At 34.6% G+C, this 20,099-nt stretch overlaps 5 protein-coding genes across 9 annotated transcripts; 2 read left to right on the top strand and 3 right to left on the bottom strand.

The window, feature by feature from the left end:
* Positions 1-325: 325 nt before the first annotated feature.
* Positions 326-3,999, top strand: LOC123218847 (uncharacterized membrane protein At1g16860). Its single transcript, XM_044640499.1, has 4 exons — positions 326-1,147; positions 2,275-2,430; positions 2,950-3,161; positions 3,271-3,999. Exons 1-4 carry the CDS (start codon positions 428-430, stop codon positions 3,461-3,463), a joined length of 1,281 nt encoding a protein of 426 aa, XP_044496434.1. The 5' UTR covers positions 326-427; the 3' UTR covers positions 3,464-3,999.
* Positions 4,000-4,426: 427 nt separating this feature from the next.
* Positions 4,427-7,024, bottom strand: LOC123218848 (short-chain dehydrogenase/reductase SDRA-like). Its single transcript, XM_044640500.1, has 6 exons — positions 6,828-7,024; positions 6,612-6,728; positions 6,405-6,539; positions 5,396-5,521; positions 4,833-4,934; positions 4,427-4,733 (listed from the first exon to the last, which is right to left on the bottom strand). The coding sequence occupies exons 1-6, from the start codon at positions 7,002-7,004 to the stop codon at positions 4,584-4,586; spliced, it is 807 nt and encodes a 268-aa protein (XP_044496435.1). The 5' UTR covers positions 7,005-7,024; the 3' UTR covers positions 4,427-4,583.
* Positions 6,828-11,664, bottom strand: LOC123218845 (EH domain-containing protein 1-like). Its single transcript, XM_044640498.1, has 16 exons — positions 11,513-11,664; positions 11,344-11,423; positions 11,154-11,222; positions 10,997-11,054; positions 10,705-10,760; positions 10,583-10,625; positions 10,440-10,501; positions 9,798-9,911; positions 9,528-9,630; positions 9,382-9,431; positions 9,158-9,286; positions 8,815-9,066; positions 8,640-8,719; positions 8,394-8,520; positions 8,154-8,297; positions 6,828-7,688 (listed from the first exon to the last, which is right to left on the bottom strand). The coding sequence occupies exons 1-16, from the start codon at positions 11,598-11,600 to the stop codon at positions 7,503-7,505; spliced, it is 1,641 nt and encodes a 546-aa protein (XP_044496433.1). The 5' UTR covers positions 11,601-11,664; the 3' UTR covers positions 6,828-7,502.
* An 850-nt stretch (positions 11,665-12,514) lies between these two features.
* On the bottom strand, positions 12,515-15,439 carry LOC123218603 (RPM1-interacting protein 4-like). 5 transcript variants are annotated; one of them, XM_044640107.1, is made up of 4 exons: positions 15,127-15,439; positions 13,636-14,097; positions 13,019-13,228; positions 12,515-12,879 (listed from the first exon to the last, which is right to left on the bottom strand). In XM_044640107.1, exons 1-4 carry the CDS (start codon positions 15,130-15,132, stop codon positions 12,850-12,852), a joined length of 708 nt encoding a protein of 235 aa, XP_044496042.1. In that variant the 5' UTR covers positions 15,133-15,439; the 3' UTR covers positions 12,515-12,849. The 5 variants fall into 5 exon arrangements, with proteins under 5 accessions (XP_044496042.1, XP_044496041.1, XP_044496040.1 ...); XM_044640106.1 differs by having other exon boundaries at positions 13,636-14,100; XM_044640105.1 differs by lacking the exon at positions 15,127-15,439 and adding an exon at positions 14,420-14,541 and having other exon boundaries at positions 13,019-13,225; positions 13,636-14,100.
* Positions 15,440-16,879: 1,440 nt separating this feature from the next.
* On the top strand, positions 16,880-20,035 carry LOC123219161 (ubiquinol oxidase 4, chloroplastic/chromoplastic). The gene is made up of 9 exons (XM_044640931.1): positions 16,880-17,255; positions 17,353-17,530; positions 17,611-17,704; positions 17,858-17,973; positions 18,453-18,561; positions 18,891-18,959; positions 19,224-19,295; positions 19,378-19,425; positions 19,678-20,035. Exons 1-9 carry the CDS (start codon positions 17,107-17,109, stop codon positions 19,896-19,898), a joined length of 1,056 nt encoding a protein of 351 aa, XP_044496866.1. The 5' UTR covers positions 16,880-17,106; the 3' UTR covers positions 19,899-20,035.
* Positions 20,036-20,099: the final 64 nt, after the last annotated feature.

The raw sequence follows: 20,099 nt of genomic DNA on the forward strand, positions 1-20,099 counted from the left end.
AACTAATTTAACTCAAATATAAGTTATATTTAAACCCATCCAAGTTTAAGTTAGTTTATCTGGGATCACCCCATCCGAACAGAATATTAAAAGGAACTTCAACTTGTTAAATATAAGGGTAAAAAGGTAAATGCATAAAACCAAAGGCACTGTAGCCCAATCAAGTCGATCTGCTATGCTGTGCCCCATCCATAACAGGCCACTAACGACAAAGCAGTACACGACCATTTGGAGACCCTGGCACATCCACATCTTATGATATTCCTCCATACCCTTTTTCGTCATTTCATATCTATCGATATGCTGCTTTACTTTCTTTCTTTCTTTTTTTCAAGCACCACGAGCTCTACTGCTCACACTCACTCACTTACTCAACTCACTCACTTACTGTTCTCAGTTCTCGTTCTCACATTCACACAACATAAAGATGACCACCAGAATCCCGTCGCACCAGCTCAGCAGCGGGCTATATGTCTCCGGTCGACCTGAACAGTTCAAAGAACGCCCGCCCACAATGGCTTCCAGAGCCGTACCATACACCGGCGGTGATGTTAAAAAATCCGGAGAATTAGGAAAAATGTTTGACATCCATATTCTCGATCAACCTCAAGCTTCATCTAATGTTTCGCCTTTGCCTCCTAAACCACCTTCCCGCGCTTCTTCGTCTTCCCAACCGAACAGTGGATCCGTTCGATCCGGGTCGAATTCTGGCCCGGTTAAGAAATCATCTGGGCCTTTACCTCTCCAGCCCACTGGACTCATCACTTCCGGCCCGTTGAGCTCTGGTCCGAGGAGGTCGGGGCCACTGGACGGTACCGGGTCGCTTTCGACGCCGAAAAAGGCAGCGTACGGGTCGGCGGTGACGAGCTTAGGGGAGGAGGTAAAGGTGGGGTTTAAAGTTTCGAGGGCGGCGTTGTGGGTGGTGATGGTGGTAGTGGCGATGGGAGTGATGGTGGGGGCGTTCTTGATGGTGGCGGTGAAGAAGTGGGTAGTTTTAGTGGCGGTGGGAGCCGTTGTTGTGCCGCTTTTAGTCGGTATGTTGTGGAACTGTGTGTGGGGGAGAAGAGGGCTGCTGGGGTTTGTTAAGAAATACCCAGATGCTGAACTTAGAGGCGCCATTGATGGTCAGTATGTTAAGGTTACTGGGGTAAGTAAGCTATTTGACATAGTTTTATATTCTCAGCTCTATCTAACGTATGTTGGTCCCGAATTAGAATATTGTTATAAATATTTTATTTTATTTTTTTGTCTTTCAAAAGATTGAAGTAGTTATTCTTTGTGATTATGCTTTTAGCAATATTGTAGAAAATGAAGAATCGGATTCACATTAGTAATTTTATGAACTGACACTGGCGTGATTTATGTTTCGCAAGCTAGTGAGATTAGGCTGATAGAGTAGTTTGGTGCTGACTAGTGGCCAGTTGTCTCTTGGATGTCGATTCCATGAGTTTGAATAAAGATGACTTTTGCTATATAACATTTACTATGGAGGAGGATGAATTCTCTTAGTAGAATTAGGTACAGTGGAAGGGATTTTTGTTGTCAGATGGGAAGCGTGCTTACTTTGAGGGATTTTATCAAAATAAGGTTTTGGTCCATGTGATCTGAGCAATGATAGCTAAACTATCAAAATCAATTTCTTGGCTTTCTGTGTTAATATTAGTTTCTTGGAACCTAATATTACTTCTTGAGGGGTTAAATGACAGATAACTCCTAATATTAGGCTGGTATTTTTGCCTTACACCATGTGCTGTAAACTCACTTCATTATTCTATGTATAGAATAAATGGAACAATCAGAAAGTGAGCTGTGTGATTGGATTTGGGTGTCATAAAATTAACTGTTCTCAATTGTTTTTGTAAGAAGTTGCTAGGGGATGGTATAAGTTTCTTCTTTTCACTGAAATAAACAATTAACATGGTTAATTACGTTCATAGTGAAACCAGGCCAATGGAACGTAAAATATAAATGGTTGACTCACTCATTGTTTAGTCCCACTATAAGGTGGTATAAGATCACTTTTGTAAGGCATTATGGAATTTACAGCTCCATTGTACGACTGAAACTTGTCATCTGCACCAGAATGTGTACATTGTTTTAATGATAGTGTTTGTGATAGTAAATTATTATCTAGGTTACTTACTGTAATCGTGTTTAATGCTTTAAGGTAGAAATGATATAACCTATTGAAGATGTTTGAATCGTGTTTATGTTCATTTTTCTGTTTGTTATTGTCTTCAGAAGCAACTTGTCTTACACATGCCTTATTTGTAGGTTGTCACCTGTGGCAGTATTCCTTTGGAGTCATCTTACCAGAGAGTACCTAGGTGTGTATATGTTTCCACAGAATTGTATGAATATAGAGGATGGGGTGGAAAATCTTCAAATCCTAAACACCGTTGCTTCTCCTGGGGATCTAGACATTCAGAGGTTAGTTTGTTGAATTAATGTGTGGTAATCTGTTCTGAATATTGGTTTGACAATTTCATTTTGCAAATGATAATCTAATCACACAACAAATGGGGTATTGAAAGACTAAAACTACCTTTTTTGGTTTTAGAATTATTTATCCTCTACAATTCCGAATTGGTGAATTTCCTCGGTTTTGAATCATGAGTTTGCCTTCATTTCTTTCTGTTATCCACTGAATGTTTCCAGCTGTTGCCAAGAGTGCATTGTTTAAAATGCTAATTTGATAGCACTCTTCATGGTAAGAATAATAGCATCTTGGACCCAATATGGAAATATAGTGTCATGGGTTTGTAAAAGAATCTTCAACCAAGTCTCCAAGCATTCATTAGGACTAGGTATATATTTTTAATCTCAACTTGTATATGTATCTTTGTGTGGTATGCAATTTGTGTTTTCCTCGCCCAAGTTTCTGACTTTATATAGGTATAGCACTTTGATGTGATGTCTCTGTTTAATTGGGACATTTTTTGTGAACAGAGATATGTGTCTGATTTTTACATATCAGACTTTCAATCTGGTTTAAGAGCCTTGGTGAAAGCAGGCTATGGAGCTAAGGTTGCACCATTTGTCAGGCCAGCAACTGTGGTTAATGTAACCAAAGGAAACAGAGACTTATCTCCTAGCTTTTTACGCTGGCTAACTGAGCACAACCTCTCTAGTGATGACTGTACAATACGCCTCAAAGAAGGGTATGCCACTGACTCACTCTTTTGTGTTTCGGTTCCTTTAGGGTTTTGCAAGACATCTTTGATATTTATCTGTTGTATGCTTTCTAATGGCGATCATGTTATTTGTCAGCTATATCAAAGAAGGGAGTACTGTAAGTGTGATGGGGATTGTCCGGCGCCATGACAATGTGCTCATGATTGTTCCTGCCACGGAGCCTGTATCAACGGGCTGTCAATGGACCCGCTGCTTACTCCCAACCTATGTTGAAGGTCTCATTTTAACATGTGACGATAATCAAGATGGTGATGTAGTTCCCGTGTAAATGTCTGTTGTATCATCTGAATTTTGTTTATCAAAGTAAATATTGGAAAATGTAGCTCATGGAGGCATCAAACACCGCCGGGCTACAGTTCTTAATTGTATGTAAAAGTGGGTAGAAGATTGAGAAAGAAGAGAAAGACCACATAGCAATCAATGAATAGTGTACTTGTGAATTAATATGCTGTGAGGACCCTCATTGAGATATCCAGGCTGAAGAAAATGAAAGATCTCCCACCTGAGAAGCTAGAAGATATGGTATTGTGCAGTGGCTGCATATTTTGGTTTTGGCAGATTTTATGTACATAAAGATGCAGAGATACACAGAAGGTCTGGAAATGCTTGGATTCTTCGAATAGATTGATTCTAGCTTGGAAGGTAAAATTATCAGTGTTCCCAAGAGTTTTTATGTAATTCCAGTTGATTGTAAGTTTGTGAGAAACTCTGTGTATATTCTAGTATTCTACCGTCCATGTCATGTAAACTGATCAATGCTACTTGTGTAAGATGGTTGCTGAATCCCACTTCTTTGAAACCATATATGAACCGTGTAATTCTTGTCACAGTTATGACTAGGGTGATTCAGTCCAAGCCGATCTTGGGTTATGTTATTCAATTAGAATTTGTTCAAGTGGATATACAGTATATTTGGAAGATTATTGATCAGAAAAATAATATCATCTAAGAGATACACGGTGTCAATAAATAAACAAATAAATCGATTTTAAATTTATTTATTAAGTTAGAGTTTTAATTCCAATTTGACTTATTCAAACTAAATCATTAACTCATAAATTCATACAATCTGAGTCTACTTGGATTAGATCCATCCTCTCTAATTATGAATGCAATTTGAACCCACCCAGTTCTTTCCAAATTCATTTAGTGTTCTGCTCATTAAAAGAAGCCTTTTAACACTGATTTTTTTTAGGCAATCTCATTTAAAATTATATGTTATCATGCAATATTAAATAATCTAATTATTTATTTTATTTTTAATTTAAAATCACTTAATAATATAATATTTTATCAATTCGTTTATACCTCCTTATTTGTAGCAACTGTTTATATATTAAGTATTATTGTATAATAATTAGAAATTACGATGATTTGCTGAGAAATGCTTAAAGTCGAGATGGGATTCCTCCAGCCACCACTAAAGTTTCTCCTGTAATGTAGGCCGCATCATCAGATGCTAAGAAAGCAGTAGCAGCAGCCATGTCATCCGTGGTACCAAGCCTATTAAGCAAAGTCTTCTCCTCAATGGCCTTCCTCTGCAGTAGTGTAGAGCACAATCCTCAAAATTAGTCCATGGCAGAAGTTCCAATTCAGCAAGCTGAAGAAAAGACTTAATGCTAGAAAGATAAACTTACAACTGTAGGATTACTCGTGATAAAATTTGCAAAGTGTGTTGGTACAAAACCAGGAGCAATACAATTCACACGAGTATCTGGGGCCATCTCTGCTGCAAGGGCCTAAATGATAAAGATAAAAGGCTAAGAACAAAAGCAAGAAACTTATACCCAGTTCAAGGAGTTCTCAAAGAAACTCATGTAAGGCAAGAATAACACATTTGAAAATATCAAACAATCACATTTTTTCTATTGAAAAGACTAAGTTTTCAAATTATTCTGTTAAAGGGGTAAAACTTTCAGATTTTCCTATTAAAAAACTAAATTGTAACTATATCATATTAAAGACATCAAACTGATCATTTTGTTTCCAAAACGAAACAAAAAAAATAATTTTAATTATATTTATTTAGCACATTCAATAAAAAATATTGAAAGTTTGATACATTCTATAAAAAGAAATTTGAAAGTTCAGTTCTTTTAATAATACAATTCGAAAATTCAATTTTTTCAATTGAAAAAAAAAAAAAAAAAAGTTAAATATAATGTATCATACCTATAAAGTATGTAAGTCCTGTATTTACCTTGGTTAACCCAAGGAGGGCCGTTTTAGTTACTCCATACATCGCCATAGACCCTTGTGGTTGATAGCCAGCTATAGAGGAAACTAAAACAACAGAAGAGCCCTTCTGCAAATGAGGAGCTGCATCCTGCAGGAAAACAGGAAAGTGGGTACTAAACATAAAATCTTACAATTACACCCGTGAAAGTCATCAAAAGAATCATAAGGAAACCCACACAACTATAGGAGCAAAAAGTTAAAACAATTTTAGGCGAGACTACCATTGACACATCCATGGCATGTCTATGTTTCATTAATAGTCTCGTGAATATTCAATTTATATAAGAGTAATATTACATGTACTAATAGATGTGTATTAAATAGGAATATATTCAAACTTAATGGAAAATTAATTCGAATTCAAGTTGGTTGAATATATTATCGGAAGGTTGTTGATAGAATAGATAATACTATCAACAAAATGAATAGTATTATTAATGTAATAAATAGTACAAAGATGGGATAAACAATATCGTTAAAAGAGGATTCGAGCTGAGCCATCGAACTAAAACTTTCATTTGAATTTAGCTTGAATCAAGCTAAACACCAATTCAAGTCAAATTGGATTGGTTCGAATCCATCGCTAATACAAATGGGTATCAACGGCTGACATTAAGGTTAGCTTGAGTTTGACTCAAATCCTAAATAGCAAATTCGAAGTCAAACTTCTTTAAACTGGTCACAGATATTGTCAAAGGTCCCCTGTGGAATGAATAGTATACCAATAGGATAAATAGTCATTGACAGAATAATCTATGTTATCAACGAAAAATTCATGCTGAATTACCGATCTAAAATTCTAAGTTTGATTTCAGCTGGAATCAAGCCAAACATACCAATTAAAACCTAAATGACTTAATTTGAATCTATTCCTAACCGACTTATAATTATATCACCCTATCACAATACCATATTTCACTCATTAGTACCAGCTTCTACGTAAGTGTTCGTTTTCGTATAAACCAAATTACCTGTAGAACAAGTATTGCGGATTTGACATTAATTTCCCACAGTTTGTCAAGAACAGATTCTTTGGTTTCCAAAATGTTGTCAACAGACGGATTGGCAGCGGCATTCGAAACAACCACATCTATTTTCCCATATTTCTGAAACACAATTTCCGTCAATCAACAAAACAATATTTATTCAACCACAGATTTCATCAAACATTTCACTACCTGAACAGTCTTGTCTATGAGATTCTTCCTCTGTTGAGCATTTGACACGTGGCAAACAACTCCAAACACTTCAATTCCTTTAGCTTTGAGATTCTCAACAGCTTCATCTACATTTTTCTGCCACAGTTTGACTTTAGCAAATTAACACAAACGATTCACGCCAAAAAGAGTATAAAAGTAATTGAAAAGCTAAAAAAATTACAACTACTAACGAACCTGCTTTCGAGAGGAGACAACAACAGAGGCGCCTTCAAAGCCGAGCCGTTCAGCGATACTGAAGCCGATGCCCTGAGTCGAAGCCGTGACGATCGCGACTTTCCCTTCGAATCTTTTGCTTGGCCTCGTATTTATCTTTTCCATTTTTAGTTTACCGCTCCCGATAGAAGAGGCCATAAGCAAATCCCTTTATTTAGATTTATTCAAGATATATTTTAGTTGAATGCTGACCGTCTGATGTTGTGATGTTTCCTTGGGATTTACAAATCAAGAGGGCCTGGGTTTACTTTTTCACTTTCTGATGTCAAATTTAAATTCAATTTAAAATAAAATGATTTGGGCATATAACGACTCACAGTCACTGAGCTGACGAAAAGCATGACGTATTTAATGTGTGCCAACTATTTCAAACCGGACCAGACCTTGCTCCGGTCAAGGATTCGATCCAGCTCTTTTCTAATGCTATTTCAAAAAAAAATCGTACTGATTTCAGCAGATTGATTGAACCGTGATCCAGACCACCTCAACCGTAGTTCAAAACGGTCCAAGATAATTATACATAAAGCATGCAATAGAAGAGTCATAATGGCGAATAAGCTAAACAAGCTCAACAAAAAGAATTGAAAGTATGAACTCAGTGTTACAAGTGCTGGACTTCAAAATTCTTTTGAGATTCTACTCATAAGGATTTCTAAAATTCTTCAATAATTCTGGGATTTCGTAAGCAAGCATGTCATCTACGGCTTGTACTATCTTGGGTTTGAGTTTTTCAAATTTATCAATGCTATATCCATTTAAGACCTCTCGATAGTGCTCCACATTTGGGAAATCTCCTGCTGGTAGATGGAAATCTCTTTGAACCTGTTTTACAAGAATTGTTAAAAACATATGAGTAACTCTGCTTATACTAACAAAATAGATATTTAAATTATGGTTGACTCAAATTTGGCTAGATTACATGTATACAAAAATTAAACTCGCCGAAATGATAAAATCTCGATTCAAACTTAAAGACAAAAACAGCTTGATTTAGCTTAATTAAAAAATATATTTTTTAATTTTATAATTTATATATTTATTAATTATCCTACCTTCAAAATTAAAAAATAAAATTTTAAAAAATAATTACAAAATTAAAAACTTTTAAAAGTTTATTAATAATTTACTTGAAATTGAGCCATGAGCTCACTGGATTGAGACGAGAATTTAGTCAAGATGAGCAGAGGTTTGAGTTGCTCAACTAGTTTCAGCCCTAATTGATTGAAAGCATATATGCATAGAGAATAAAGAGATTTTAAGAGAGTGAAAGAGCAAGAGAAACTATGCCTTTGCGAATTCGTCTTCGAGATTATCAATCAGGCGTTGCTGAGCTTTAGCTTTGCCCATCATGGCAGGCATCTCTTTCTTAAGATGACTAATAATATAGGCATGAATCTTGGCAGCTCTTGCTCGTTTTACAAATTCATTGATCTATACATTATGCAAAAAGTGAGGGTCAGTCTAATAGACATGAATGTAACCAACATGGCAAATAATTTGAAGAAAAGATATGAAAAGATGACGCACTCGACGATCACAAGCTTTCTTTGGAATGCTGACTAGATCCATGAGGAGATCATCCTGTTCTTTCTCGAAAAGTTCTCGTACTATTGGGCCGACAAAGTCTTCATTTACAGGTTTGTCATTAAAAGAGCTGCGAAACCGGAAAAAACAACAATTTAGCATAAAGCAGTTGAAATGGAATGCTAGAAATAGTTGCATGGCCAAATCTTAAAAGGAAAATCAGCTTTATAGCCTTTAGCTAGTGCCCACCCAATATAAACACGAACCACCTCAGGAGTATTCAGTACTTTTCCCAGTGACCACATCAATGCACCATAAACTCTCATCAACTGTCAACAAAGCATCAATAAGAGTCGATAGAAATATGTTCACCAATTTTTTTTTTCCTACGAGAGCCAAGTGAAAAAGTAATAAAATGAATTACTTGTTGAGTATCAACTTGGTCTGCTTTATTAAGCACAACACGAATCTTGTCATCATTACCACGTAAGGATGCAATTACGCGCTTGAATTCATCACTAATATCAAGTTTATGAGGATCAAACAAAAGAAGAATAAGGTCACATTTTGCTGCAAACCATGATATAACACCAGTAAAATCATAACTGCGTTGCGTTCGTTGTTTTTCGCCTGATAAAACCCCAGGAGTGTCCACAAATGTAATTTGATCTAATAACTGCAATTATATGAATGATGTAGGTGAGAATAAGAAAGAAAAACATGAAGGATAGATGACAATTCAAGAAGGGAAATAGAATTTAACTCACAGGATGAGGCATTTGAGAACACTCGAATTTGGATAAAAATGATCCTCCAAAATGTGTCAGACCACTGAATGGCATATCAGCATGAACAGCAATAGTGTTCCCAGGTATACTCCTTTCATCAGGACCAGACTAGGTTCAAGAATTAAATGAGCTATTAGATACTCACAACTTGTTCAATATAATTTATTACTCATAGTTTTCAAACTTAAAAGAGCAAACTATACCATAACAACAACAAATCTATCTGTTGTAGGCTCAGGTCCTATGTGGGCTCCTGCTTGAAAGGAAGAATAAAGTTAATGCAATAATAACTCATGACTAACTGGAATTATGAACTAGTGTAAAATAAAAATCCTAGTTCTTAACCAACCTGGGTAGTCACATCTTAGCAAATGTTTTATAAATGTTGTTTTTCCAGTTGAATACTGACCCAAAAGCATAACCATAGGCTTTGCATCCAAATCACTGTTTGTCTACAAAAGGGATAGAACATAAATGTCCATATAATTTTCTACAGCTGGATTGCAGACGCAGTATGTAACCATTCACAAAAAATAAATTGTAGCTAAAAAAAAAGACACCCCAACTAAATTTTTATATCCCATCCTAATAAATCAAAAACCATCTTCAGCATACTAACCAAGAATGGGGATACAAAATCATTAAAACGATAGGTAGCTTCTAGTGGCTTTAGTTTTTCATTGTACAATCTCTTCAAACCATCAATTATTGATGTGACTGCAGTTGAAGGTGCCTGAAAGAGAAATAAGAAGCAAGCAGATTCATCAGGCGAAAATCAAATAAAACCCCTCTTAAAGAGCTGTGGAATTTAGTAATCAAGCACACCAGTAACATATATGCATTATAATGCGTAAAACAGATATGTATCATAGCAATACAAAAATGTTAACAAAATAGAGTATGAATCATTTCCTATACATTAATAGGATTGATGTTAAGATGTACAAGGAAATCTGTCATTGCAGAAATGGTCCATTAACAAGGGCCACTAAGTACCATAGAGATCATATCCAATTAAAACAAGACAAAGAGCAATAGTTGGAATGCCTTTAATGAATCAACAATAGAGCACCACAACACTGGAAAACAACCTTACAAGATTAAAAATAAAATGCATGATGAAAATTTGTAACACTGATTTCAGATGGTAAAGCACAAGTCAAAGGCATTCTATAGAGGCAAATGTCTAAAGCATTAACCTTCTGACAGAAGGATCGATAGAAGTTCCACAGGGCACACAAACAATTAATAAACATTATACCTTCTTAGCAGATTTTGAAGTAAACCAAGAAGATGATGATAAAGTTTGTGATGGAGCAGAGCCTGCACCATTTAGAAGATATTAATTTATCAACTCGTTCAACAAATTTGTTACAAAGAATTGAAAGTTGAAGATTCTCTAACCATTCACAGCAGGCTCATTGTTTGTGATTGAACTCTTATTTTTCTGGAAATATTAAAAAAAAAGAACGTTTGAGAATTTCAACTACACAACTAGCCATTAAAAGACAAGAAAAATCGCTTACCGTTGCAAATGCCTCTAAACCTTCCATTGTTGGTGGTTCAATATTCTCCGCTTGGACTGTAATTCAAAAAAATAAAATAATATATATATATATATTTAAACAACAAAAACACAATAAGCAGGGGTTTCACCAATCAGCCTCTACTGTCAGTGCGAAAATTTTCCATACAGCTGAACAATGCTATATCTTATCTTATCACATATTATTCAGCTTAAACTAATCGTGAATTAGGCTACATATTTTTTCGTGCATATTTGTTCAGAGGTAAATGAATTCTTATTGTACTACTTGCCTCCATTTTTAAGGATATCTGAGGTTATTTCATGTCCAGCTTGTGCGAGAGATACAAGCTGATCATCATAAGCAATAAATACATGAATAAACAAAGATCAATATCTCATAAATTAGATTAAAAAATTCTACACAGAAAAAAAAAAAAATTATACAACCTGCATCGCAATAACAAACTCCGCAAAATCTAAAAAACCTTGTCGTTTAGAATCAGCAAGCGCCCAAATCTTGGCACAACAATAAATAAAACCGAAACGTATTAACTTATTGGAAACTAAAAATCAACAAAAGGCATCCAGTGAAGTAATTATCATCCAAAATCAGCAAGTCTAGAAGTGATATTTGAACCTGCTTAAGTTCTTGCCGAGAAAGCTTTGATAGTGCAAAGAACTTTGTAGCATCATTTCCAGTGATGCGTCCATCATCATCTGTAGAAGAAATAATCGATAAATTAATTAATTAATTATTATTTGCAACTGTAAATGAATGAATCGTGTTTGATTCAAGATAACAAAACCTGAATCCGCTATCTCGAACCATTTGCGAAACATCTTTTGCTGCTCTTTAGAGCACAAAGCGATCATCGGTGCAGGAGCTATCTCCATTTTTGAACTGTAATTAAAATTTTCAAAATATTAATTTTGAAAGAGAGATAAGGAAGAGATCGTTAATATAGATTTTATAGTGCTTCATTTGAGGACAATGTACCAGTTTAAAACGTCGGCTTTTCGTTGAGTATTTAAGTTTGACGTTATGCGGTTAATCTGAACCGTATGATAGTAGCTGATGTCGATTTGAGAAATTGTGTTTTGTTGACGTGTGTTGAACACAGAATAATTACATAGGGCGTTTCGCATTGGATTTCTTTCCCTTCTTTGGTTCATTTAAAGTTTGAATTAAAGCGCCATTTTATTTCGGTCCCAGCCAGCCCACAACGTCCATCAACGGACAGGGATGACCCACGTGTACAGTATTAGTGATCGATCGAGTTTGAACTTTGAATTTTCTTATTCAAAATAAAACAAATACTGTTTTGTTTTGAAATTAAATTTAGGCCGAATGTCATATTTCCCACCGGACCATAAGATTGCAAAATATTTATAGAATATGTTAAATTTTTATAAAATTGAAGATTCATTTTATCTTTATTAAAATTAAATTACAGTTTATGCCAGAAAATTTATAAAATTTTTATCCCCTAGTTGATAATTATAATATCTACAAATTATTAAAAATCATTCACCATAACATTTTGTATGTTATTATTATCCTTGCATTGTTGTCCGTTAATCTTTTAATTTCTCATTATTATGTGATAGAGATCTCTCACTCATACCACGCTTTTAATATCATTACAATTTCTCAACGTTATCACTTTAACTAATCGTTAACTCAATTCAAATTCATTAAATCTCACTTATATTTGACATTTCTCTCCAAACTTGTCATTAACCATCACCTTGTTAGTTAAATTTTATTATTTTCATCATCTACAAGATGTTTTATCCCATACAGAGTCTTGTTGCATCTAAACTAATACGTTATTTAATAGATATTTTTCAATGACTACAAATTGTAAAAGAAAAAATAATACATGCACAAACTTATTGAATACAGATGAACTATGGAAAGTCTGCATCAGATCTAGAAACAATATAAACAAATACATGCACAATTTCTTTACCAAATTTTTGACCTTTCATACATTGCCAAAATAAGAGCACATACTACAAAGGAACATTCTCAACAAAAGATCACAAATAATATTGTTAAAAATGATATTTCAATTGTTCGTATGTAACTTCAATGAGAACCATCGATGCCATATATGAATTTGCTGATGAACCACATGAATCACTTGCGTGAAAATAAACCACAACATCCCTGCATGGTATCACAAAAAATTAATGCTTACAAGATACGAGAAGCATAAAAGAGAGTAACAATGGAATGGTGAGGCTCTTGCAAATTGTAGTACTGACTGACAAGAAGCAACGAGAAGTAGCAGGCGTTGCACAGTTACCTTCGACTTGGAGGGAGAAGAAGTTGAAGTACATCTCTGACCATCTGAATGACTGCTTGCTTTTGAATGCACAGTTGGGAACTTGGTAGATGCAATTTGCTTCTCCTTCTTCACTTCGTTGAATATGATAGTAAAACCTTCACCTGATTTCGGGTCCGTTTCGTCCCAAGCTCCAAATTTGGGTACCGATACTGTTCTATGATGCCGCTGCTACCGAATTAAATCAACAAAATCAGAAATAAGTAGCAATTGCTTAAGTTGATTGAATTGTCATCGATGACTGATCTAAATTATAGCTTCTTATTAGCACAAAAGGGAAAGGAAATGTGTAGATCTCTAATTTTAGCACGAAAAGAGAAGTCAGTGGTCTTGATCACATTCCTTGCACTAATTTCAGAACTCATATGATCACCTAATTTTAGTTGAATGGTTTGGCAGGGAGTCTACTTTTTACCAAAAATTAGAAGAAAATATCAATTTCAGGATTGGTTTTCGCTTCGTATCATCTTATAACCAGTAAATCAATTATAGGTTTTTATAAGTCAAGCGACTCAATTATGTCTATTGTTTGCACTTGCTGTAGCAGAACATAAGCAGTTAGAAAAAAGAGGGTTTACGGTTTCATCAGATGAATAACTTCCACTTTTCTGCCTGGGGTCTCCTTGTACTGATGTAGAAAAGCTGTTACTTCCTTCACCTGGACGCTTACTTCGATCAGATTTTAAAGGTCTGTGACCAAGCTGCAGATGTGAATAATCAGAATGACTTTTATTGCTCCCAAATTCTGATTTGATGCTCTTCTGTCTCCCTTGAGGATTATGCACTGCATGACTCTCAATACCTTGTTTTTCTACTGAAATGTACTTATCAGATTCAACATAGACAGGAGTCTGAACTGGTCGGAAATCCCCATGGCCTACCAGATCTCCTCTCCCATACATGAAGGCCTGTGGATTCTCCTCTGGATCATTTGGGTTCATCCTCACAGCGGCTTTCTCTTTGCGCGCATTTTCAAAGTAGGTTGTATATGGGATGTTATCTTTCTCCCAGTTGCCAAATTTTGGGACATGAGGATGTTTCTGCTGCCAAATCAATCACAATCACAAAATTAATGTAACATCACCATGCAATCGAGAAGAACTGTAAAAACAGAACTTATGACAGAAAAGAGATGCTTGAAACCAAATTTCCCTAGTGTCTAGGGGCACTTAATAATAATGCTTGTAAAGAGATTGATTAGAAAGATCATCACGTAGCACCACTACATGTATGGATGAAGACCTTTATTTGATTAAAAGATTCAGTCTTTGATGCCTCTTGTTTTATAAAAATCTTTTCCAACTTTCTATTTGCATGATTTGAGCTCAATTGAGATGGCGGAGATTTTCCTAGTCCACTCACCTGTTCTTTTAGAGACATAATACTGTCAATTGCTATGAGTGCTACAATGATCCCATCAACACAAGCAAAACAAAAGAAAATAGATTTGGGGAAGATTCAAAAGGGATTAGTCCTAATTTGTTTCTGAGAAACTGATTTATAATTCTCCCTTGAATTACAAAGACAGCTCTAAACACCTACCAGGCTACCAGAAATTGTTGGTAGTACATAATTAAATCTCATTTATGTTCCCCGGTGCCTTTCCATTTAAGTTTTCACTGGTAAAAGTTAGCAAGTCACAGCTATACATGCTGGAATTATTAGTTGATCAGAAAGCAGTAACTAGGGGTGGAGCTTGGATTCCAACTCGTTCAAATTGGTAGTAAGTATCATTGGGCTCCAGTGGAACAAACAATGTTATGAGAGAGATGAAAACAGTATCATCAAATAAATAAACAAGTTAGATTTCAAATTGGGTTGTCAAACTATAGTTTCAGTTCGAGTTCAAAATTGACTTGATCCAAACCAACTCAGATAGAATTAACACCTCTAGCACCAATTAGAGAGTAAATGAAAACACCAAAAATAAGCCCCAACCATAAAAGAACCCCTTTCGTTTGGTGGGTTGATTGCTTACAGATTCTTATCAACATAACTGAAGCAAATCTATCCTATGTATCAGCTTAACAATTTCATAATTATAATAAGCTTAGTATAAGAACACTTACAGCCATTACTGAGGAAGATTACAGCTCTGGAAGAAGAGAAACAATAAGGATGGAGATGGTTTGAATCATTTTGAGGTTAAACGTTTTCCCCCCGGAAATTCCGAGGCTTGAGACAACATTTCGATGGTTACAAAGTTCACGTAGCCAATGAAAGTGATTAACATAAAAAATCCAATAATCAAAGTCCGTTTCATTCAAAGATACCGAATAATTTTCAAGGGTTTAGTATAAGAAAAAGCCTTTTGTCTTCCTCTCTGCAACATCTTCTTCTTCGTCTGTACCCTATAGTCTTCAGGCCATGAACCTTCCAACTTACGACAATTATAAAAGAGTGATTAAAATTTCCCACCATATTTTGTAGCTTAAAACAATCTTTCATCCGTTAAACACATAAATTACACTTATTTTTTTAATCTCAAACCTTGCAAGTTTTTTACAGCACTGTAGTTTAGTGCAAATCCTCCCAAATGCAATTTCTTTTTAGTATCCGAATTAGTAAAATAGATTAAAATTACTCGTAATTGCAATTTTTCCTGTCCACATCAATATGACATTATGGTAATGTCAATGTTATGGACTTAAGGGAATCGACCCTCATGATTGAGTTGCAATCCGACGTACCTCTCTTAATTTGACTGCAAGTTAATCCAATCCAAAGACTCTGTATAAAATTGAAACTTTCAAACTGGGTTAGTCATCGAGTCTTGGTTAAATAGATTGGTCTAATCGGAGTATCAAAAACATACTCAGAAAATCTTTTTTTATTATTTTAATTATTAATAAATTATACACATTTAATTTTAAATATTTAAATATATTTAATTTTGAATTAATAATAAAATAATATTTAATTAAATAATTATATAATTTTTTAACATATATTTGATATTAAAGTGGACACTATAAATATTAAAAAGTCAAAAGAATATCTTTTATCTATGTTTTAGCTTAATTAGAAAATCATATTTACGATAAATAAAAATTTTAAATATTTACTTATAGATTAACTATCATTAAAATTTTTAATTAAAGATAAGAGTAAAATTATTATTTTATTAATAAATCTTAAAATCGTAAAATTTATATCATTTTCTCCCCATATTTTAAAAACTAATTCTTCACTTCATTTTCAAAGTTTGAAAAGTTTAAATTTCACTCATACGTTTTGTTTCTCTTTTTCGACCACCATTATTCTGAGCAACGTCTAGTGCTTTCCACTCATCTTCCAAATTCGACCATAAAGGACAACCACCTATAACAATGAAGGGTTATCCTTTGTTGCTTCTTCTTCATCTGGACGACGAATGTTCATCTTTAATTGGAAAAGATTGTTGTTTTTTCTTGGTCACTAGGCCGTTTTCTTAAGCCACTGGAGATGAAACCTAGAAAGAGAAAAAAAAGTGAATTTTTTAAAATTTAATTATAAGGCAAAAAAATTGTTAGTTTTCTAAATTAAGGAGAGAAATGATATAAATTTTTAAGGTTTTAAAGTTTTAGGATAAAACGATAATTTTACCTTTATCTTTAATTGAAAATTTTAAAGCAGTTAATTTATGAACAAATGTTTAGATTTTTTATCTATCGTAAATGTATTTTTAAGATTTGACTAAAACTTGAATAGGAAATTGACCTTCTCCCATAATAAAAAATTGTATAAATATTGACCGACTGGGTCACACAGGTCCATTCGGGGCAAGTTTTTGAATTTGAGCTATCCAAGGATTAGTCTGTCCGACCTCGGCCGGCCCGGTCATTCGGGCGGGCTTACGGGTTAGTCATTTGTCGAACTCAACAGTGGGCAAAAAGAAAGAATATGCGCCTACCAAAACCGCCTTTGTTGCCAAACTGAATGGCGATATAAGTCTTCGCTGAAAATCTCCTTTACTATTTCTCAATTCTCACCATCCGTCTTCTTAATATCTCTTGATCTACTGATTTCACTTTTTATGTTAAGGTTCTGTTTCTTCCATTGGAGAGAAAATGTTAGCCACTTTTTCTTCTTCTGCAGTTTCTGCAGCGACGACTGTCTCCTCTAATAAGCTGAGAAATTGTAAAAGCTTAGCTTCATTCAGCTCTAATAATAATGCTTCGCGTTTCAGTCTCCTCTCTTCGCCCCGATCGCTCTCTAGGTTTGCTGACAATTTTAGCTTCACAGATTAGTATTTCTTTATTTCTTTCGTTCTATTGAAGTTGAATTAATTAGTATTTGGGATTGTCTCCGTTTAGGAAGTTATATCGAGTTCAGGCGACGGTTCTGCAAGATGATGAAGAGAAAGTCGCTGTAGAGGAGTCGTTTCAACCGAAAAGTTTCCCTGAAATTGAGAAGAAAGAAAGCCGCGAGAAGTCTGCGGAGGATTCTTCATGGCTTGTCAAGTTTGAACAATCTATCAACGTTTTTCTTACGGTATTATTATAATTTCTCTGTTTTTATTACGCTAATTGATGCTTTTGGTGTCTGATTATGAACTCTGTTGATCGTTTCAGGATTCGGTGATAAAAATTCTTGATACTTTGTACCGCGAGAGAGATTATGCTAGGTTCTTTGTTTTGGAAACCATTGCAAGAGTCCCTTATTTTGGTGAGTGTCGATGCTTTTTAGCGTGTTTGTGAAACCTTTCTGGTTGATTTTTGTGTTTACTGATTGGCTGATGGACTTTTGTTAGGTAGTTATAGTAGTGTACTTGTATGGTGATTAGTTGTGAATTGATGGCATTTGTTTGTTTTATGGCAGCTTTTATCTCGGTTCTGCATATGTATGAGAGTTTTGGTTGGTGGAGAAAAGCAGACTATTTGAAAGTACATTTTGCTGAGAGCTGGAATGAGATGCATCACTTGCTTATCATGGAAGTAAGATTTCTAAATGATTATTCCTAACATTTTTAGGTTTATACTCTTTGGTGTAAATTTTGAGTCAGACTGGTCATCCTAAGAGTCTTGGACTGTAACTTATATTGGGATGCTTGTGGTTTTCTCCAAAATCCACATGCTGTCTGCTTTATCCAGTTCGCCAACTATATATATGTTGGGTGAAGTTTCAGGAACCTTACTATAGGCAGCATAACATTGGTGAAGTAAAGGCAGTATACAAAGATAAAACAGTTGAGGAGGATAATGGACATTGCCATTGAGAAACACGATGGAGACCGTTTTTAATGAACATGTTCTTACTAACTTCAAACACATATGATTAATAGGTTTTTTTTTCTTTTTAGTAGATGTTTTGACTTAGTTCTCCCCACCTTTTTAATGTACGCTCCAAGATAGCTGAAATATTTTTCTTTCCAGCAGCTGTTCAGTTTGTTGATTGTATAGGCATTTGTTTGCAGGAATTGGGGGGAAATTCTTGGTGGTTTGATCGCTTTCTCGCTCAACATATAGCAGTCTTTTATTACTTTATGACAGTTTTCATGTATGCTATAAGCCCAAGAATGGCATGTAAGTTTTGTGTACTTAAATTTAACTGTACAATTATATATTCCCAGATTTTATCACAAGCATCACAGCCTGCTGGTTTAGTTTTCTAAATGGTTGGAAGAGCTTTTTGTTCTATTTTGAGCCACTGTGATGGAGCAAGTGGACAAAATTTATGTGATTCATTAATTTTTGGCCTAGAAAAGAGGGGCCTTCACTTATTTTTTTCCCAATCATCACTCTGAGATAACTTGAAAAATGCACATAAACACTAGTGTTGTGGGAGTGTGATTTAAGAATAAGCTAACACAAGGTTGTACCAATTACAAATACAGAATTTAACTTATTTGCAGATCACTTTTCTGAATGTGTGGAGAGCCATGCCTTTGAAACTTATGACAAATTTATCAAGGCCCGAGGAGGTAAAGAGTCTTACTATATTTTTAAGTTCAGTTAAGGGACAAATTTATCACTTCTGTGCATGTCTTGCTTGTTGACATGAAGTTAAAAGAAAAAAGATCCCCATTATTTCTATTTTATAAATACTCATGATAAGTCTTTTCACGTTGTGCATTTAGAGGCTCCTCAATGCAATAAGAATAGAGAGATCAAATTATCTTCATAATATCTATAGTATAGTAGTGTGATTTTTCTAATATTAATTTTGTCTGGTTATTCTCTTCTAGAGGAGTTGAAAGGGATGCCTGCACCTGAGGTTGCTGTTAAATATTATACGGGAGCTGACTTGTATTTGTTTGGTAAGTCTGATCTTTTTACAACCTATAGCTCCATCATTTAAAGTGAGACCTAGTTTTGACATGTCCTTCATATTCTGTTCAGATGAATTTCAAACTGACAGAATCCCCAATACTCGAAGACCGAAAATAGGTAAAGAACAGAGTCTGAAAAATTTATGCAATGTTAGTAAGTACTTCAATTTCTACATTATACTATTATGTGGGGATATATGATGCTCTATTTGCACTATTTTGTGGTGTAAATTTGACTTCAAGACATCATTAATGAGTCATACCTTTTATAGGAACAAAAATTTCATTATTTTTAAGGAGGATGAATAATGGTAATAGATATTAAACAGAAATTGGAGTGCCTCTTTTTGATTTCTTTTTTCATTTTCAGAGAATTTGTACGATGTGTTTGTGAATATCAGAGATGATGAAGCAGAACATTGTAAGACAATGAAGGCTTGTCAGACACGTGGAAACCTTCGTTCCCCTCATTCTTATCTGGATGATGACTCAAAAGATGAGTCTAGTTGTGTCCTTTCTGAAGCAGATTGCGAAGGAATTGTAGATTGTATAATGAAATCTGTTGCATCTCCTCGATCGAAGCAGACTTAAACAGTTTAGAGAAAAAAGAATGAAATATTCACTTGAAATTACCAATAGTGGTAGAGTTGTTTATGTAGAAAGAAACAATATAAGATCAAATGTATATTGTATATTGACAATGAATAATACAGGTTATCGTTATTGAAGATTCATGAGGAAATTACATCAAATTTGTGATGGCCCTCTCAATTATTAACAAGCTTATTATTT

The sequence above is a fragment of the Mangifera indica genome, chromosome 6, assembly GCF_011075055.1.
Source record: "Mangifera indica cultivar Alphonso chromosome 6, CATAS_Mindica_2.1, whole genome shotgun sequence".
NCBI classification, from domain to species: domain Eukaryota; kingdom Viridiplantae; phylum Streptophyta; class Magnoliopsida; order Sapindales; family Anacardiaceae; genus Mangifera; species Mangifera indica.

Excerpts from the sequence above, each read along its gene's own strand:
- LOC123218847 (XM_044640499.1), top strand. The coding sequence starts at position 428 with ATGACCACCAGAATCCCGTCGCACCAGCTCAGCAGCGGGCTATATGTC. Across the intron at positions 2,431-2,949 it reads GGGGATCTAGACATTCAGAG|AGATATGTGTCTGATTTTTA; the intron begins GTTAGTTTGTTG and ends TTTTGTGAACAG. Across the intron at positions 3,162-3,270 it reads ACAATACGCCTCAAAGAAGG|CTATATCAAAGAAGGGAGTA; the intron begins GTATGCCACTGA and ends GTTATTTGTCAG.
- LOC123218848 (XM_044640500.1), bottom strand. The coding sequence starts at position 7,004 with ATGGCCTCTTCTATCGGGAGCGGTAAACTAAAAATGGAAAAGATAAAT. Across the intron at positions 6,729-6,827 it reads TTGTCTCCTCTCGAAAGCAG|AAAAATGTAGATGAAGCTGT; the intron begins GTTCGTTAGTAG and ends AAACTGTGGCAG. Across the intron at positions 4,935-5,395 it reads CCCTCCTTGGGTTAACCAAG|GCCCTTGCAGCAGAGATGGC; the intron begins GTAAATACAGGA and ends TTTATCATTTAG.
- LOC123218845 (XM_044640498.1), bottom strand. The coding sequence starts at position 11,600 with ATGGAGATAGCTCCTGCACCGATGATCGCTTTGTGCTCTAAAGAGCAG. Across the intron at positions 10,502-10,582 it reads CAATGAGCCTGCTGTGAATG|GCTCTGCTCCATCACAAACT; the intron begins GTTAGAGAATCT and ends TAAATGGTGCAG. Across the intron at positions 9,912-10,439 it reads CTTCAAAATCTGCTAAGAAG|GCACCTTCAACTGCAGTCAC; the intron begins GTATAATGTTTA and ends TTTCTCTTTCAG.
- LOC123218603 (XM_044640103.1), bottom strand. Across the intron at positions 13,229-13,635 it reads GTTATTCATCTGATGAAACC|CAGCGGCATCATAGAACAGT; the intron begins GTAAACCCTCTT and ends TTAATTCGGTAG. Across the intron at positions 12,880-13,018 it reads CTTCTCCCTCCAAGTCGAAG|GGATGTTGTGGTTTATTTTC; the intron begins GTAACTGTGCAA and ends GATACCATGCAG.
- LOC123219161 (XM_044640931.1), top strand. The coding sequence starts at position 17,107 with ATGTTAGCCACTTTTTCTTCTTCTGCAGTTTCTGCAGCGACGACTGTC. Across the intron at positions 19,296-19,377 it reads AGCTGACTTGTATTTGTTTG|ATGAATTTCAAACTGACAGA; the intron begins GTAAGTCTGATC and ends TATTCTGTTCAG. Across the intron at positions 19,426-19,677 it reads TACTCGAAGACCGAAAATAG|AGAATTTGTACGATGTGTTT; the intron begins GTAAAGAACAGA and ends TTTCATTTTCAG.